Here is a 19,625-nt window from a genome sequence, read left to right as displayed (position 1 = left end):
CACAGGGTGGGGCGGGGCTGGTCAGTACCACGTGACGGAGGAGGCGGTGTCACATGACGGGGCAGGTGGCGGTCGGACAATTCCCGCGTAATGGCCCCGCGAGAGTTGCTGCGCGCGCCGTTCGGCTCCTGGGGCGAGTTTGGAGGGGCCGTTGCCTCGTGGGCGCCGAGGGCTTCCGGGTTAGGGCGCGTAGGACGGATTCCGATTGGGCAGTTCCGCTGCCGGTCTCTGCCCCTCAGGCCGGGCTGCGGGGATGGAGCTGCGGGCGCAGCTGACCGGGCGCGAGGGACAGGAGTGGCCGCTTCGCGTGCGCTGCCAGCCTGAGGCCGGCGCCGGTGGGGAGCTCCGGGGGCTGCTGCGCGGCCTGTCCCAGCTGCAGGAGCAGGTCTCGGCGCTGCTCGCGCCCCTAGTGGAGCAAGAGCGCGGGGGGCTCGCGGGGGCGGGGACCGCAGCGGGGTCACTGGGTGAGTGAGGCGCGGGGCCTGCGGCGGAGCTGCTGGAGTCGGGGTGGGGCTGAGTGGCTCTGGGCCAGGGGCGGGCAAACTTTTTGGGCTGAGGGCCACCTCTGGGTATGGAAATTGTGTGGCGGGCCATGAATGCGCAGGAAACTAAAAATTCATGTTCCGACAGGAAAGGAGGACTTCTGCCACCTTAGAGACTAACAAATTTATTTGAGCATGAGCTTTCGTGAGCTACAGCTCACTTCATTGGATGCATACTGTGGAAAATACGGTGGGGAGATTTATATACACAGAGAACATGAAACAATGGGTGTTAACCATCACTCTCATTACAGTGCGTATGGTAACACCCATTGTTTCATGTTCTCTGTGTATATAAATCTCCCCACTGTATTTTCCACTGCATGCATCCAATGAAGTGGGCCGTAGCCCATGAAAGCTTACGCTCAAATAAATTTGTTAGTCTCTAAGGTGCCACAAGTCCTCCTGTTCTTTTTGTGGATACAGACTAACACGGCTGCTACTCTGAAACTTGTTCAAACAGGGACACTCTTACAATAATTACTGGGCTGTTTGTGGATTTTACCACACAATTTTGCTCCTGTCTGAACACAAATTGAATGTTGGCCTGGATTTGTCAGGCTTCACGTCATTGGAACTCATTGAGATTTACTAGCCCCCTGCTCTCAGAAATCTCCTCTCATGTAGTTTCCAACAGCCCACAATTGAGTCGCCTCTGGGTGCTAGGAAAGTCATCTAAGCCAACAAGTAGCAGGCAACTGAGCTTGCACGTTTCAGGCTGTGATGGCTCATGAGGCACGTTTGGGGTGTGCAGCTGGAGTAACATGCATGTCCTCTCGCCCATAATGCAGAAAGGCCTGGCAGTGGAGCGGGGCAAACCCCTAACCCCATTCCTGGGTGGGTGGAGCGGGGCAAGCCCCCGACCCCATTCCCCGGCTGGAGCGCTGGGGTGGGTGAAGCAGGGCAGTGGAGCTCGAGGGCCAAATTAAAAGGTCTGACAGGCCGGAAGTGGCCCACAGTCCATAGTTTCCCCCCCCCTGCTCTGGGCAGTAGCTGGGCATGGCGCTGACGGGGAGGGGAGGGAAGGGGTTGGGTGACAAAGCATAAGCCCCAGTGCGGTGAGAACTGGGTGCCAGGCGCTCGTGTGTCACCCGATTCAGTTGGCCGTGAGACTGCTGGGGTTGCCCAGATGAGCCCTGCTCCACCATCGCCCCGAGTGTGTGCGGGCGCACGGCAGCCCTCATTTGTCTCCCTGGTGGTAGAGACGTGGATTGGAGGCAGGTGTGTGTAACTGCACGGCATCCTCTTTTGACTCAGCCCACATGTTCAGGGGTTGCCAGTCCATCAGCCTTCCCTCCCAGTGCTACATAGGAAGGCGCCTGGTGTGGTGATGAGGGTGCTGATCTAGAAAGGGTGGAGAATCAGTCACATTGATCATTCAGTTCCAATAGAAAACCCAGTAAGTCTGTTGAATGTTTTGTACAGGAGTAATTTCTAGAGGGTCAGAGCTATCACAATCCCTCCACCTTAGGGGATAGAAACATAACATTCAGACTTGTGGTGACCTTTTCCAATAAGAAAAGCAGGTCTTGTGGGGTTTTGTCTGTATCCTACACATAGTGTCAGTGCAGAATCACACAACAAAATGGTATGGACTTACAGATAAAGAATGTGAAGAATCCATAAATAAACAACTTTGAATGACATGGTTTCAGGGGGCAGGGGGAGCATGTTTCAGCCACAACTTTTGCTCCAGGAAGGCACCTGGAAAAAAAGAGTTTCTCTGTCCTCTAACCCATCCACAGTTTTTCCTCAGGAAATGGATTTGTGAGTATATTTTGTATTTCTAGTATTAATTTGTATTATAATTTTAAAAGGTGATGTTGGGGAGGAAGAGGCGGAGGAGGAAGATGAAGAAAACAACACTGATGTCAAAATGTGTGTGGATGGACCACCTTTAAAACGGACAAAAAGTCAGCACTCCTAACTATTGCCTTAAAAGCTATTTAATTTAAAAAAAAAAGACTTTTCTGTTGTTGCAAATGTTAGTGTTTATATTGCACTGTTGTACCTCTGGAAGAAACTATTTTTGGAAACTAGACAACTACATTTGTGTTCCTTTTGGTTAAGTTTTAGAAGGAAAATGTCTTTTTCTTTTTCTGGTATTTAATGTTACTAATAAAATACCTGACAAAAAGAGAGTGAAGTGTAATGTTGTAGATTCTCTTACATGGAAAGAAATTAATTCTTAAGTATTTGGGAGGAAGAAATTATGGATTGCCAGTGTCAAGAGGAACCTTTGTTTGCAGGTGTCTCTTTACTAATCTAGCCACTGAAGTATGTGGTTTTGAATCTTTTAAAAGTCAATATTAATTTGTACTGCTTCTGAGCTCCCTGTATTTTTCCTGCCACTCTTAAAATAGAGTACGTTACAGTTAAAAAAAAGAAAAAGCAAGTTACTCTGCTGAAATATATTAAACTACAAGAAACAAACTAACAATTTTATATAAGGGTGCTATTGATAGGGGACTTTATAAAATAACTGGAGTATTCCAGATCTGCTTAAATACATTAGCAAGGAAGTAGTTATTTAAAAAAAAAAAAAAGTTGATCAGCTTTACAAGAAGCCTAAAAGATCCGTTTATGATGTTGGGTCTCAGGTACATTTGTGTTTAACACTTAACTTTACAAAGACGTACACATAGATATTTGGAATCAGAATCGTGTAGCTTTGGGTACCACCATAATTCAAATAATAACTACAAAATGTGCCATAATTTGAAATGAATACTAAAATACAGTGTTAAACCAATAAATGCAAGAAATTATCAGGAGAATTGTGTCAGTTATGTAACACCAACAGTGTCTTATCTATCTAAAAAAACCATAAACTACCTCACAACAATGTTGTAAGGATGAATTGGATTATAAAATACCCTGGAAGTGCTAAGTATTGTGTAAAAATTTGTCTTTATTTGGATATGGGCATTAAGTACAGTAAGCATTGTCAGTTTTGCGGTTCACTTGGTTGACAGTGTGTCTGATCTGTTAATTAGTTTTGTGTGGTTTAGCCATTACATCAGATATGAATAAAACAAAGAAATAAACTGCTTTTATAGGTCCCTCATTGTGAACCATTCATTACTTCACTATAGTCAGCACTGAAAGTTTGTGGATTCATTATCTGTCTAAGGGATTTGCCTTGCCACCCATCATTACAGTGTTTTAAGTGCCTTCCAGAAAAAACAATTTGGGAGTACCAAAATCCCTGGTGGACTTCATGTATCTGTCTCACTTCCCTTTTTGGGTTATAGAGACACTGCATGAGTAGGGTTTTCTTCGTTTATTATTTTTGCTTTTTAGGTTGTTGCTGGTGTATTGTTCTGGTTATGTTGGAAAAGCTTTAATCTGTTAGTAGCTATACATACTGCCATGCAATAATAGCTAGTGATTACTGTGACTACTGCTCTTGATTGGCTTATTACATATATGAAGAGTGCAGGCAGTCAGTGTGTGCTAAAACAACCTGTCATTGTTACCCCATCTTGATCTCCCACTCCCCTCCACTGGTTTGTTTTTCACTCACCTGCTAAATCTTGTGCAGTGAGCTCTGCCCATGAAGTTCCTTACTCAATTAAAAAGGGGGGCTTTGCAGGCACAGTGGTCTGCCTGCACAGAGCAACTTGCAGGACCTAGGCCTTTAGATTATAAATCCTTTTGGAACAGGGACTGTCTCTTGTACATGTTTGTGCTGGGCCTAACAATGGGATCCTGACCTGGTTGATTGTATCACCATATAATATACATAAAATACACAACTGCAATAGTCAGGTTGTAACATTAATCTTATAGGAGTTAAGTTTACCATTGCATCTGCAACTCTGCCTTCATATGGTGGTGTTAGCCATCTGCTGTAGCCTGTTGCTCAGTTTGAATTGCACTGAGCAAGTAATGAAAGACACTTGCATTGCATGCACAAAAGAACAGAATGTATTTACTCTGTAAACCTGAAATTTTACTACCACACAATTGAAAAACAATTCATTATCTTTTTGCATATAAATTTGTTTGGCAGTCTGTTTCTGATTTAAAAAGGGAGGGGTTGTTAAGTGCTGCTAGAGTGACAGAACATAAAGATGTTCACATTCTACACGAGTTACATTGGATATCCTCCATGTAAATCCAAGTGTCTACTGCATGGTATCTGACAAGGAGGATATGGTTGCAAGGTAGTGACTTTATTCAGTGAAGGCCTGGGACAAGAGATAACAAATGGAACAATGAACTCTGGTCTCATGTTATGCTGCAGATGATTAGCACTAGGCAAGACATCAAAATATATGTATATTTAAACTGATTCTAAATAAAGTTTTAGAAGAGCAAGGCATTCAAGACTGACTATTCAAACAGCGGGAGCTATGTCGACTGTAATAGCTTACATCTTGCTTTGGGTGTTCTAATGGAAGGTGGATGATGCTGGTCTGATGAGGGCTGAATGTGATGTCTGGCAAGTTAGTTGACTATGCTTCGCTCTTATTCTGCAATGTAATGTATGACCAGTGCCCTGTATGTTCTGTAGCTGTAGAATCGGGTACCAGTATCTCAGCTTTCATTTACAAAAAATTGTTTCTAGCCCTCATGATTGCAAGGATTACTTTGAAAAGGTGAACAGAGTACAAATGGATACTTACCTGAGTTGTAAGGTGCCTGAACTAATAGACCTAAAAGGTGTGAACTGCCCTGTTAATCTCACCTAGTTTGCAATAAATGCCACAGTTCTATGAACATAAAATTTGGCATTTTTCCAAGAGGCTGTGGAATTGGCCAGTTTACTGTGGCCAGGTACCTGGAGGTTTTTTTCCTCCGTGCCCAGCTACTATGTGCCTGCAGCTGCATCCTGGCTTTCCCCACTAATGATGGGTGACTGGATTAGGGTATGTTTCCTGTAGTATCTCATGTACCAGCCCATAGGGAATTGGCCACCAGAGTAAGAGTCTAGCTTCCAATCAGTGTGTGGAGGCAGTGAGAGAGAGAGGTTGGTTAATTGTGCTGTCTGGAAAACAACACAGCAACCAATGATGAAAATGAACTGATAAAGCTGGCTACAAACTTCCCATCCCTCTGGTGCATAAAAACAAAGTTATGAATGAGGCTGTCTGGGTAATATAAGAACTCAGGTCTGTGAAGATAGCCTATGTGGTGAACGTGAGGCAGGGAAAGGCTCCAGCAGCAAGATACTACACTGCTAAAAATAGCTGTGTAGATAGGGCCGGCACTGCTTGAGTGTAGAGGTGTGGATGGTACATGGCCACAGGATAGTGTGTCTTTACTTGCCTAAGAAGTTCTTTACTGTCTAAACTGCTACTTTTACCTGTGCTAGGGGTGGGTATAGTGTATGTACTCTATGTGCTGCTGTAAGGAGTGTGCAGTGGAGATGAACTCACTGTGTACAGGACATTCTGTTGGATTACCTGGTTTCTGGGGATGTTGGTTTTTAAAAAAAATGCTTTAAAATATATTTTACGCTTTAAAACTAAGTCCTCTATCTCTAGGTAACAGCCACTGCTTGAGTTCAGCTCAGCCAAGGGAGCAGAAGACTGCCGCATAAGCACAAGCAAAACTGTCCTTGCCCCAGACTCTCTGCTTCTGATGTCTTTATGGGCTTGTTCTCTCAGCAAAGTGTCTGTGCTGCTAGTGCCCTGCCTTTCTGCCAATTACCTCTCCTACATCACCACTGCTCTGGGCCTCTTTTCTGGAACCACAGCGCAATTCTGATGTAGTCTTTTCTGTCACTTGTGCAGGCTTCCTGTTTCTCTTTACCCAGCTGGGTCACTTTTCCTCAACCCCTATGTAAACTGCATGGCTGAACAGCTGTCTTACCGCTCTTTCTCCTAACTCCCTGCCCCGCATCTGTCCACTGTGTCTGCTCTCCCTAATGTTTACTCCCTTAGGACTGCTTCTGCTCTGGCCTGCTGCCCTAGTAGGCCTTACTTCTTATCCGGAATGAATAATGGAGAAGGGAAGTGTTGGTCCATAATGAGTGGATTCATGACACTACAGTGGAATATTTTTCAAGAGGAGGTGCTGAATAGCCTACATTTGAGGAATAGAGCAGTCTTGAGACCAAAATTAAAAAGTGAGCATCAGCAAAACAGGTAACATTGAACCATAGAATGGAGAATAGGCTTATTTAGGTTAGTGTTAAATGCATCTATTGTCCTCTAAGCACTAACCCACTTCTTAAAAGGCAAGTACAAGATCATATGGGGGGAAAGAATTCATGCACTAATTTGCTCTGTTGAGAATTTCAAACTTCTCAGTGAGAATTACACTCTATTTGTTCCCCCAGCCAACAAAAATCCAGACCAGAAAAATTTTAAGGTTTTATTGTTTAAAAAAGTTATTCATTCACAATGCATTTAGTCCCAAAAGACACAAAAGTTCAAGAAATGCATTCTTAAAAAATAGTAGCAATTATAAGATGCTCAAGTTGCTAGTTTACACAATAACTCAGTCACTTGCAAGAGTTGAGCTTGCATTCTAGGGCTTAAGTAGAACCATAGCTGATGCAAACTTTTTAAAATGAAACACATGGTGTTAGTTAAAACAGTTAATCTTTTCATGCATTAGTTTACACCATGCATGTGTGGTGAGGTCAGACTAGAGTTGGTAGTTAATACACATTCTTAAGGCTAAGAGAACACCAAACTCCGCATTTGCAAAGTTGTCAAACTAGAGATGATGATCAACAAGGATGTAACGTTGGACAAGAGACCCAAGAACCAGCTACAACAATAAGTATGCCAGAAATAGCCACAGAAAAAGCCTTGCAGTGAAAGGCCTATCAAACAGCTTTTTTTTTTTTTTTTTAAGATTTTTTTTTGAAACTTCAGGTATTACAGTAGAACCTCACTGTTTTGAACATATCTTGAATGGAGGTTGTTTGTAACTCTGAAAGGTTTGTAACTGAACAAAACATTATGGTTGTTCTTTCAAAGGTTTACAACTGAAAAGAGACTTAATATAGCTTTGAAACTTTACTCTGCAGAAGAAAAATGTTTTCCCTTTATTTTTTAGTAGTTTGTTTAACACAGTACTTTATTTGCTTTTTTTCCCTCCATCTTTTCAGCTGCCTGATTGTGTACTCCTGGGTCCAAGTGAGACATGTGGTTGACTGGTCACTTAGTAACTCTGAGGTTTTACTGTACCCATTACCAAAGGTAAGATATTGGACTTCACAGCTCTCTCATGTGATCTTCTACAGCAGTTCCTATTTTCTAGTGCAAGTTGAAGAACTGTAGTCTTATTCCCATGATCTTATTGTAGTCTTCATAGGAGCTGTTCTCTGATGAACAGTGTGACCAAAAAGAAGTTTTTGTACCATAATTATGAACTTAAAAACTTACAGTAATTCATTTTTCCACCTCTTAGAAAATGTTTAGTATTTAAAGCCAACTGATAAAATTCCCTAATACAAGCTAAGATCATTTTAAAAGTCTAAAGTTATGCAATTTCTAAAGAAGCTGTGATTCTACATGAGAGAATCTCATTAGCGAGTATCTAGAAGCCTTTAAGATAAACTACTTTTTAAAGATGACTCTATAATTAAACTAGCTGTTTAGAAAGTTTGATATTCATTTTGATTTCTTACCAACTCTGAATTTTAAGGAAATCTCCCAGTGACACAGCTCCCTTGGTGCTAGAAATGGTGGTGACTAACTCCCTGCATTTCTACCACCCTCTTCTCTAATCCTGAGCAAAGCAGGTCTAGACAGTAAAGTGGTAAAATATTGGTGAGCAGTCTCTGCACTAGCCCTCTTAATATCAAATCTTTCATAAATATCCCCAATTATGTTATAGTTTGTGCATTTCTCTGCATAGCTATTTCCATAGCAGATGCTCTCTGGATCCACTAGTATAAATAGAAAGTGATTCTGCCTTCTTCCATGAACATCAACTACTGAAATCATTCCTGTATGCTGTCCCCATCCAGAAAGGCTCAGCCTGTTACATAGAAGAGCTGACTAATCTGTGAAAGGCCACTCGATTGCTTGACACTGAATCAGACTACCTTTTTTGTTACTTTTTGAAATTTCCTCCCTTATAGGCCATTCTTCTGCAAAAGATCCTACCCACAGAGGCACAGATCTACTTTCTTCTTTGTACCTGGCAACTTTGAAATTCATGTTCTAAATAAGTTTATATAGGTTTAAACAGATTTTAAAAAATTAAGAAAATTGTATCACAGTATTAAAGCTCTGCCTTTAGAAAGTTGATTCTTCCATTCCTACTTAACACTTTTTCAAGACTCCTTCTTTAGCTATTACACGTCACAATTATTACTTTATTACACTTGCTTTCCTGTAAAGGATAGATTGTATGTTCAGTTCTTAGCACCCATGCTGGTATTTAAAACCACAGAAACAGAATTGCTCCAAATGCAAACGAAAGATTAAGAATGTTTTAGCTGCTGTGTTTAAATACAGTAACACTGAAAACGCAGCTAGAGGAGAAGTGACTGTAATCTCCCCAAGATCCAGGCAGTCCTAGAACAGGTGGATGTTTCTGCTCCAGCAGTACAGTAGAATGTTAACATTTATTATAATTATAGTGGAATTCACATAACTGACACAAAAAGGGGTATAAATTATCTTGTCTTGGGCTTATTGCTTCTGCCTCTTGGAAGACTCAGCCCTGCACTGGTTTAACATTCACAAGGTTATCTCCCCAAGGGCTAGAAACTTTATTTAGCCTTTGTGGATTTGCCGAGCCAAGCAATGTTCTCAGTGGCCAAGTGGAACTCTCAGAGCCTGCTGCTGAATTTGGTTAATGGGCACTCCTTGACAATGTGTAGCAACGATAGAAACTTTGATTTCCACTAAAACCAAAGGGGCCACAAAGTAAGCGCCTCTATGGCATACTAAAATAGGATGGTTCAATTTGATGGGGAATCATCATCAAGCGGATGTATTTCCAGTGGGGTCCTGTAGGCATCGGTTCTTGCCCTATGGTATTTATCATCATCACTGACCTGGAAGAAAACATAAAAGCATCACTGATAAAGTTTGCAGATGACACAAATTGGGGGAGTGGTAAATAATTAAGAGGACAGGTTACTGATTCAGAGCAGATGATGATTGCTTGACAAACTGGGCACAAGCAATAATAAGTGTTTTAACATGGCTAAATGTATATATCTTAGAAAAAGAATGTAAGCCCTATTTAGATGATAGGGAACTCTATCCTAGGAACCAATGACTTGAGCACAATCTATTTATCTTACTAAAAAGAAGATTAAGAAGTGACTTGATTATAGTTTCTAAGTACCTGCATGGGGGAAAAAAATGTAATGGGCTCTTCAATCTAGCAGAGAATGCTATAATATGAGCCAGTGGGTGGAAGATGAAGCTAGACAAATTCAAAGTGGAAATAAGGTGTCCATTTTTAATAGTAAGTAATTAACCATTGGAACAATTTAGGAAGGAGCATGATGGATTCTCCATTACTGTTTTTAAATCAAGATTGGATGTTTTTCTAAAATCGTCAAAGAATTATTTTTGGGAAGTTCTGTAGCCTGTTGTATACAGGAGGTCAGATTAGATGATCACAGTAATCCCTTCTAGCTTTAGAATCCATGATTCTAAATTAATAGCATGGTAACCCTATTGTCAGAATTACTTGCTATGCCAAAAAGGTCACTGAAAATGGAGAGTGAAATTAAGATATAGGACAACCACCAGTAATACTTCTACATGTTTTTGGAAAATAACTCAGGTACTCATTGTATTAGTGGGATTATTTAGCTCACTTGTTAATTGGGAGAAAGATTGGATATCCTTGTAGCCTTTTATTTGTTTGCATCTCACTGGTTTTCCAGCAAAGAGTTGATGGACACATCTTCTCCCATTTTTATAATAATTCCCCAATGCACAGTTGATTCACCAAAAGCTGTTCTAGTTCCACTCACACAATGAAGCACAACAGTAGTGAACTCAGTTACCATTAAGCGAAAAGTATGGAGAAGAAAATAAAGAAAAATGAGTTTTGTAGAATCTCCAGTCCACTGCCAGTTACCAGCCTCTCTTTGGCATCAGTGAAAAGATGTTAAAGGCATCACACCTCTGGGCCTAGACCACTCCTCAACTTCTGCCTAATAAAATATGGTATTGTGCAGCCTGTAACTCACTGACTATGAGAGAGAAAAGGACTATCCTCACTAAAAAGCTGTTCAGCCATACTTCATTCTCATCTTTTTAAAAGGATAATTCAGAATTGTAGCGTGCAGTAGTATTTAAAAAAGGAGAAAGCAAAGTAATGTGTTAAATGCAGCTTTTATCAGCATGTTCTAATCTTTTACATTTACCACAGAAGTGTCTATTTTCATTGATTCAAAGGGAAAGCTTGCACGTAATCTTTATTTGCACAGTGGAGTATGTATGATTGCAGAAGCATACTTCCCCAGGATACTTCATAGGGAGGGTGGCAGTTTTGCATCATAAGGCATCAAGTCTCTCACAGGGCTCTGCTATTCTGGCTAGTATGATGGGTCCATACTTTAAAAAAAGCATGTTTTTTTTTAAAATAGAAAGCAGCTACTGTTCAGTATTTAGCTGTTTGAAAGGAAAGGCTCTTTCCAACCTCCATTCAGAACTTCAGTCTTATGATTAGATCAGACATAGGTGTTGTTCCTGAAGCAGCTATTGAAACCGGAGATTGAATTAAGTGTCAATCAACTGTAATCTACTGATCTGATTAGAGGCCTTTACAAATGTTTGGTGCCGATTGCAAACAACAGCCAAGCAGATCGGAATGATGCAATAGCCCACAGTTTTGGGGTCAGCTCTTGTACAGGAATAAAGGAACAAAAACATCTGTAAATATGGTATTAAAAATATAATAGTCCAGAGCCAAAAAGGCAGGGACAGCAGTCGTGCTTTTAAGGAGTGTGTCCATGTGGTTCCTTCTCGTGGCTCCTCAGAGTGCTGTTGAATGTGCTCCAGTGCTAGTTTGTTGTAAGTCTCATTTATTTCAAAGACATAGTAAAAAGCTGCAGCACTTGCTAATAGATACAACCCCACACCAATCCATCCCATCCTCTGGCGGAAGTTCATCATTCTCCATGCTCTGCACCTTTAACAAAAACAAGACAAGCATTCAGTAGAGATATAATCCAGTGTTTGGGTCATGAATTACTTGGTATGACAGTATAACTACTAGAAACTACTACAGGTACATCCTGTTTGGGACAGTTCTTTTTTTCCTTCTTTACATTAATAAGGTGTCATGCATTACTGCAACAGCATGCTAGTGATAGTCAATTACATAACCCCTTTACTGTGATTCTGCTGGTAAAGTGAAATGGATGACCCAGTGTCTACTGGAGCTTGGACAAAGGGCTAGCTGACTGAGGCTCAATCTTGACAAGACAGAAATAGCATTAATTGTGACCAGGCTAAGAAAACTGGCTAGACTTGTACAAGCAATACTAACTAAATAGCCATTATTTGAAAGTTAGGTTTGTAATTTAAGATCTTATTAGACTTTGGGGTTCTCCTGAATGCCTAGGTAGCAGCCATGTCAGAGGACACGTTTTTCCATCTGCATTTAGTAAGGCAAATGCAGTCCCATTTTGGATGGAGACCCTGCTATACTTATGTCTTCATCACCTCAAGATTAGACTATTGTAGTGTGCCCTACTTGGGGCTACACCTATAAGAAAGTTCAGAATACATCAGCCATCTCTTAATTTGCATTTTTCATAGGAAGCACTATACTAATTTCATTTGAGCTTTAAGCACTGGCCTTGACTTTTACAGTTCTAAAAGGTTGAGAGACTCCCACTATCCTCAAACAATATTACTGCAGTCATCGCCATCTGAGGTGCTTGAGCTGGAATGTCCTCACTGTAGAGAAGGTGGAACTGTTTGTAACACAATCTTTGAGGGGTCCTTTACTTCAGAACATACTCTATCCACCACCCCTTGGTCTACCCGAACCTGAATTTGTTAATTGTTCCAAACTTTCTGGTTTTCCCTTTTTCTGTGACATTTGGAGAGGGGACTGAAAGAGGTTACATGGTAACACAGTATTAAAAAGATGTGAGGTGGGTCTGAATGAGTAATTGGTAGTGGTTTTAATGTATTTAATATAGTTGATTCTTTATTGAGAATTTGAAATACTGCAGAGGCTCAGTGCCTAGTAGGAGCACTTCTAATATGTATATTTTCAGACTAGAAATAATCTATAATACATAAGATACCGAAAACAGATTTTAACATGAATAGCTAACAAAAGTTATAACAGCTGTCTAGCTCCCGGTGTCCATGTCAAACAGCTACCCCAAGGGGTTGTTTTGGTGACAGATTCACAAGTTGTACCTCAGCCTTGAACTAGAGGAACATTGGCAGGGCAGGAAAGTTGCCAAGTTGTACTTATTGTGGCTAGATGATTTATATAACCAAACAAAAACAGTTTTTTCCCCCCAGATATTCCTATCCAGTTGGTAACTTGTACTTTTAAACAATGTAAATACAAGTCAAACAACTGAGCAGAGTGCCTCATTCTGATATATTAGATGTGTCTGTCAGATGCTTCTAAACCACCATGTTATTCAAAACAGTTTAAAAGAAGTGTTTAACTATTGGGTAAGTACTGCCATAAAAATGCCAGAGTATATGTTTACCCAACAGCTTAGTGGCAGTCTAGTTTTTCCAGTAATTAGACATTTTATAGTTGTCTATTGGTAATTTCCTTTTTAAAAAGGAGCAAAGGAACTTGAATAAATAAATGGACAGATATAATTAAAACTGCAATACAAAAACTAAGAAATTCAGAGTTAACAAAATTTACTTGTATCATTTTAGTTTCTTACCTCTCTCTTTCACACAACAGGAGTTACAGACAAAACATCAGCCTTAGTTCTGAATTAGTTTAGAAAAGTCAATAGAGATCATTGCTTGGAAACCCTAACATTAATTTCTTGGTTTACTGGCTTGGAATTGCCCAATTCTCTATTTATAGCTACTACAGTTTTCCAGAATTAGTATTAAAAAACCCACACATTTATTCCAGTTCCTCCACTCTCGCACCAAATAACATTCAGTCAGAAAGTACAAGTTACTGCTGACTTAAAAACATGTGATCTTAAACACCAGTCACTTCCAAATGACCATGAGACTTCAAATTATACTTTGGTCAGAAAGCACTCTTGCAGAGGTAAAATATGGTATGCTCCTACAGAGATCCAGCAGCTGGATATGGTCACCTGCAACTTGAATGATGCCCCACTTTTAGCAATCCTGGGCACACAACTTCCCCAATAATTAAGCCATTATTTTCCCTTTACTATATTTATGTAAATGTAAGGGAAGTATAAGCTTGTGATTACTTTCAATATGTTGTTACATGGAACAAGCCCAGGCTTATAAACTTCTAAAGTATTACATTCACACACAAGTTAAAGATGAAATCTAGATTTAAATGAAATTTGTGATTGACTATTTTCATTTTATTGCAAATCTCTTCGTGTGCAAGTTGTACACCTATGGCATTTGTTGCCGTCTTTAGGGAAGTTTATCTATGTACAGTTTTACACTGAAGAACTAGTTTTAGATGCTGCTCATGTTTGTGTTGAGTTGGAAGATGCTCTAGGATTTTCAGTGAAAGATGCCAGAAAAACAGTAGTACTTCCATGATATAGGTCTTTAGAAAATTTAGCTAAGGAAACCTTACTGTCAGCACTCCCCTCTTGCTGAGGCACCGAGAGATGATGTGGCTTACTAAGGTCACATAACAGGCACGTGGCAGAGCTGGGCTTTCAGGAGTTTTTGACTCAGACCACGAAATCATGCCGCTGCCACAAAATTGAGTCAGGAACAAGTTATAAGGGGTTGTATGCATTATAGTAGCCAAAAGCTATGCTTTTAAAAGCTCTATAAGTGTCCGGAGCAAATGCGAGAGACTAAAATTTAGCCTGCAGGCTCCTCCGGGCAAGGATCTGTCTTCTAGCTATTTGTGAGTGGTGTAGACCCAGCACGATGAAACTGAAGCGATGAAGAAAATAAGATCCTTCCCTCCCCCACAGCGATACTCCTAAAAGAGAGGCCACCCCCAGGCTACGTGCCCTCCCCGCGCCGGGCTGCTCCCTCTCCAACCCACAGGAACACACCCGGGAACGGTCCCGGTCCCAGGAACCCCGCACGAAACTGGTTCCCCTCCTCGCCTCCCCGTTCCCCTTCGCACCCGCTTCACTCCCCGCTAGACCCCTCCCCGGGTGCGTGCCTGGGGCAGCCCCACGAGCCTTCTTCCTCCCACCGCCGGCGTGTGCCTGCCTCGCCCACCCGGGCGGCCCGGCAGCGACGGTCCCTTCCCCGCTCCGGCGAGAAGCGGCTTCTCCTACCTTCCTCAACTGGAAATGCGGCGGGCGAGCGGCCCGATCCCATCACCCCGCTCCCCCGCGCCGGGAGGGGGCCGGAGCCGCCGCCCAGCTCGATCGCTGCCTCCTGCGCCGGGCAGCAGCAGCCATCTCCCTGCGGCCACTGGCCGCCCGGCCGGAACACCTGCGCTTCCGGGAGCGGAGGCTTTCCACTTCCGGTGTACTCTGCCCTACTTCCGGGCCCCAGGCGGCGCTGACTGCGCCTTGTGCCGCCGGCTGAGCACGTGACGGGGCGGGGGCAGAGGAAAGAACTCTTAGCCACCGCCATCTTGGATGGGGCCTAGGGCCCCACCTGGCTTGCCAGAGCACGCCCAAGATGGCTCTTGGGCAGGGCCGTGTGGCTCTCATGCGCTCCATACAGGCGCAGGGCTGTAGCCCACCCTGTGATTGTTAGTGCCTCCCTGGTTGTCACCAGGGCTTCAGCTGGCCCCCTCGGTCGCTCCCAATCGTCACCCTCACCCAGGTTTTCCCGCTATCATCCCTTTTTGGAGGTCGCTGTCCTGGGAGGCTCTGGATAGACGTGTAACCAGTGGAAAAGTGCTGGAGATGGTTGGAACTCAACAAATGCTAGTGAGAGATCTTATGAAAAGAGTCGCTTTGCAGGGTGTGTTTTAAGGGGTTCAGCTGTGATTAAGGGTGCCAGAGACTTTGTAGAACTGGGAGGGACGCTGGCGCCAGAGGGGCCATGTCCCCCACTTATTAACACGGGAGGGAGCAGCATTGTCCCCTCCAAACTGCAAGCTTCAGGCCTGTTGGGGACACTGGGGCGTGGCCACTACGTAACTCGAGGGGATGGAAGACCACGAGTGTTGATGAAGCCCCCTCGCACTAGGCCCAAGTGTCCTTGCCCCCCTTCCACCCCGCCTAGAGGCACTCGCCGCAGTTATGCGTACTAGGCCCAAGTGTCCTTGCCACCCCCATCCCCCCCCCCGACTGGAGGCACTCGCCGCAGTTATGCGTACTAGGCCAAAGTGTCCTTGCCCCCCCCCCCCCCCCCCCCCCGCCTGGAGGCACTCACAGCAGTTATGCTGAGGATCTGCAACAATATGTTGCAGAGTCAGACTGCCTGAAACTAAACAAGGCCAAACAGGGCAGTTTCATCATGGAAGAACAATGCTGAATAAAGCAGCTTTATGTATGGTTTAACAGATGGTACAGAGAACAAGGGAACTAGCTGGTAACTGGATTGGCTGGCTATATGGATACTTAGGGCAGCTTGCTATTGGATAAGTATGCTGAAGAAAGGATGTATAAAAGCCTGTGTAACTTCCTGCTCTGTGTGCAGGATTTGAGATTCTATTCTTCCTGTACCGTGTTTGCAGCTGCAAATAAACTTTCCTGCTTCTCCACCCTGTTGTGATTATTGGGTGATGCACACCGGGCAACGAACCTTACTGTTGTTCGCCTCTGGCACTGGGTACCGGCAACAGGCCCAGTGGTCGATTACCCCCCGGGGCCTGTGCCCAGAGACCTCAGCCAATTTGGACCACCTGCTCCTCAGCCTTGCTCTTCCTCTTCCCCTTGAGAACCCGCCCCTGGGTAGACAAGGAGACGGAGCCTGTGTAGAATGAGTATATTCCCCCTGCCCTGCCTTACGGGGAACTGGCCAAGCCACTTGCCCAAGCCCTGCATGGACTTGGCTGAGCCCCCTTTCCCTTCCCCCCCCCGAACCCCGCATGTAGAGCTGGTCTGTACCCCTTCTCCCTTCCCCACCGGCCCCTCACATGGAGCTGGCCCGAGCCCCCTCTCCCTTCCACCCTTCCTGCCCCTCCACGGAGCCAACCTGATTCACTTGCCTAAGCCCCTTCCTCCCGCACATGGGGCTGGTTTGAATCTACCTCTCGCCCCTGCCCCGCTCCAACCCTGCTGCTCACCTCTCCCCCCATCCCCTTTCTGGCAAAACTGGGCATTTGTGGTGATCAGTTGGCAAGAGCAAACGGGAAAAATGCCTGGTTTTGCCAAAAAAAAAATTGGGACATCCAGGGCCAAAACTGGACTTATGGTTATCCTAGATCAGGTGTCCCCAAATGTTTTCGGTTGTGCCTCCCTTACCTGGTCTGCGCCTCCCCACCCAGGAGCAGGGGCCGGGGTTGTGGTTGGGGGCTGGGAGTGGAGCCGGAGGTGCTGTTGGGGCATGGCCAGGAGCAGAGCCATAGCTGGGGGCAAGGCTGGGTTAGGGCCAGAGCAAGGCTGGGCACAGAGCAGGGCTGGGTCGTGCACCCTTTTCAGTCCCCACCACACCCCTCTGAAGGTTCCTCCGTGCCCCCCTATGGGGGGTGTGCCCCACAGTTTAGGGACAACTATCCTTGGCTGGTAAGAGCCACCAAGGGAGCCCAAGCAGCTGTGGAGAGCCAATGGTCATCCACTTGGCCTGGGTGGGGGACTGGGGTGCCCAAGAGCAGCCCCTGGCCTGTGTCCCTGCCCCCCAAGATGTACCATCAAGGGCTCCGCACAGTGACTCTCTGGAGCTGTTACTAGCTGAATGAATTTGCCTAATCATCTCCTGTTGTTCTCCTATATGCCCTTCCCGTGGAAATACATACAGTCCCTCTATAGCACATAGACTGCTGCATTTTTAATACAATGGATTCCAAAGACATTAAACTCAATTCAGTAAGGTTTGTCCATGATGTTACAGGAAATTATCAGTCTGTCACAGAACCTTTCGCTTGCAGGTCGTTGGTTCAATTCTGTTAGTTATTCATTACTACTCATCTGAAATCTATCTGTCTTTGTCTGTCTATCTAATCTCTGTTGCCAACTCTTGTGATTTATGGTGCAGCTTATGATACCAGATGTTTTTCTAAAAACCCTAGTTCCTAGAATCATTTGAATACATCAGAATCTTAGCTTTCATTTTAAAAAAACTGTCTGGCCCTTGTGGTTGTGGAGATAGGCTTGAAAATGTGACCCCCCTACCTGGCTTGACAACCTGAAGACAAAAAATCTACCCAAAGCCCTCCAGAGGTATTATTTAAAAAAATATCATGGTTCTTAATTCAGTGTCATGACTTTTAAGGGGTTGATTCATTAATTTTGAACATGTGTGGCTGGTAGTACTCCTGTCTATCTCACACTCATCACTCTGGTTTCAAAGTGCCTTACAAGTTTATTAGTAGTAGCCAGTTCATTTGCAAATATTTGTGACCATCCAGTATTACAAAGGGATTTTGACTGTTCTATATATTTTTTTCTCATGGATCTTCCATGACGATGCAGTGGCGCGGGAAAGTTATCGTTAATGGGGCAAGAAACAAAGCAGCTCTGCCGAAGAACCTGCAGCAGTGGATTGCCCAGTATCTCCACGAGAGTTTCCTGGAGATCTCTGAGGGAGATTCCCGTGAAGTGAGGAAGTGTATCAACAGCCTGTTCTGCTGCTCAAACTAGGCATGAGGTGGGAGACAAGCCTGCTTTCTGCCACCCTCCTGCCCCCAACAACTCGCTTCAGCAATTCCCCAAATCAGATCCACTTACCAGGGGCCTCCTCTCCTGTTTGCGCTTTGCCAAGATCCAACTGCTATGACTGGCTAGCTCCTCCAGGGTAGAAAAGAGCTCCTGACTGCATGCATCACTGGCCTCTGAGTCATCCTCTGCCTCTGGGTCCCCCTCCCCCTCTTCATCCAAGATTGCCTCCTCCTGACTCGGTCCACTCTTGACTGGCACGCAAGCCAACGAAATATCTACAGGGGCCTTCGCAGTGGAGGTGGGGTCACCACCGAGGATTGCATCCAGCTCTTTGTAGAACCGGCAGCTTGTGGGCGCAGCACCGAAGCGGCGGTTTGCCTCCTGCACTTTGTGGTAGGCGTTCCGCAGCTCCTTCACTTTGACCCTGCACTGCAATGTGTCCCGGTCATGGCCCTTTTCTTTCATGCATCTAGAAATCTGTCCATAGGTATCATAATTCCAATGGCTGGAGTGCAGCTGTGACTGCACTGCCTCCTCTTCCCAAATGCCAATGAGGTCCAGCAGCTCGGCATTGCTCCAAGCGGGGGATCGCCTGGTGTGTGGAGCAGGCCTGGCCACCTGGAAAGATGCGCTGAGACTGCTGCATGCATCACTGAACAAACAGGAAGGGGACTTTCAAATTTGCAAAGGAATGTATGGGGCTGATGGTTGGTCACCTGAGGGCAGGGCAGTAGAGTTCAATCCAGTGGCCAGAGAGGCGAGAACAGGCATTGTGGGACACCTCCTGGAGGCCAAGCACAGCGCTGTAATCGCCACGGTGCCTATTCTGTACCACAGCGCAGTAGCCCCAGCGCAAATAGCTCTGTGCCTCTCGTCGGGGTTGTTTTCTTAGAGCGCTGCATCTACGCAGTGTCTGCACACCAAGTGGCTTGGCCGTGTGTACACCTCGGGAGTTACAGCACTCAAAGCTGCTTTACTGCGTACAGGGGCCTAAGTTTTGTACCTAGTTCTTATGGTGATTAACATTAAGATGTGGCCATGAAAGAGACAAATGTCATCTTAGGATGTATCGGATGAGGTATTTCCAGTAGAGACAGGGAAGTATCTCTGAGCGCACCTATGGAATCAGGCCCTGGATATGACCTGGGTGGCCTAACGCCCATGTTTCCCCAGGTTGGTGAATCACTCTGGGGCTTGGGAGTAGGTGCTTGAGTGTCTAGATTGAGGCAGCACTGCACGTGCTCAGATGCAGAAACATAGGCACCTAAGGAACTGTTTACTCCAATTTATGCCAAGCAACTTTA

General features: G+C 44.5%; 2 protein-coding genes across 8 annotated transcripts; one reads left to right on the top strand and one right to left on the bottom strand.

Moving 5' to 3' along the window:
• Positions 1–29: 29 nt before the first annotated feature.
• GON7 (GON7 subunit of KEOPS complex) lies at positions 30–10,481 on the top strand. Of its 3 annotated transcripts, XR_012159541.1 has the most exons (4): positions 30–464; positions 2,360–2,455; positions 7,612–7,702; positions 8,590–10,481. XR_012159541.1 is itself a non-coding variant. In XM_073349517.1 (2 exons), the coding sequence occupies exons 1-2, from the start codon at positions 254–256 to the stop codon at positions 2,467–2,469; spliced, it is 321 nt and encodes a 106-aa protein (XP_073205618.1). In that variant the 5' UTR covers positions 30–253; the 3' UTR covers positions 2,470–10,481. The 3 variants fall into 3 exon arrangements, 1 of the variants encoding a protein (XP_073205618.1); XR_012159540.1 differs by having other exon boundaries at positions 2,360–7,702; XM_073349517.1 differs by having other exon boundaries at positions 2,360–10,481.
• Positions 6,853–15,078, bottom strand: LYSET (lysosomal enzyme trafficking factor). Of its 5 annotated transcripts, none has more exons than XR_012159536.1 (3): positions 14,881–15,078; positions 10,291–11,612; positions 6,853–9,513 (listed from the first exon to the last, which is right to left on the bottom strand). XR_012159536.1 is itself a non-coding variant. In XM_073349516.1 (2 exons), the coding sequence occupies exon 2, from the start codon at positions 11,594–11,596 to the stop codon at positions 11,201–11,203; it is 396 nt and encodes a 131-aa protein (XP_073205617.1). In that variant the 5' UTR covers positions 11,597–11,612; positions 14,881–15,078; the 3' UTR covers positions 6,853–11,200. The 5 variants fall into 5 exon arrangements, 1 of the variants encoding a protein (XP_073205617.1); XR_012159537.1 differs by having other exon boundaries at positions 10,483–11,612; XR_012159539.1 differs by having other exon boundaries at positions 10,840–11,612.
• Positions 15,079–19,625: the final 4,547 nt, after the last annotated feature.

The sequence above is a fragment of the Lepidochelys kempii genome, chromosome 6 (genome assembly GCF_965140265.1).
Source record: "Lepidochelys kempii isolate rLepKem1 chromosome 6, rLepKem1.hap2, whole genome shotgun sequence".
NCBI classification, from domain to species: Eukaryota; Metazoa; Chordata; order Testudines; family Cheloniidae; genus Lepidochelys; species Lepidochelys kempii.
This window is presented reverse-complemented; position numbering and strand designations above follow the sequence as displayed.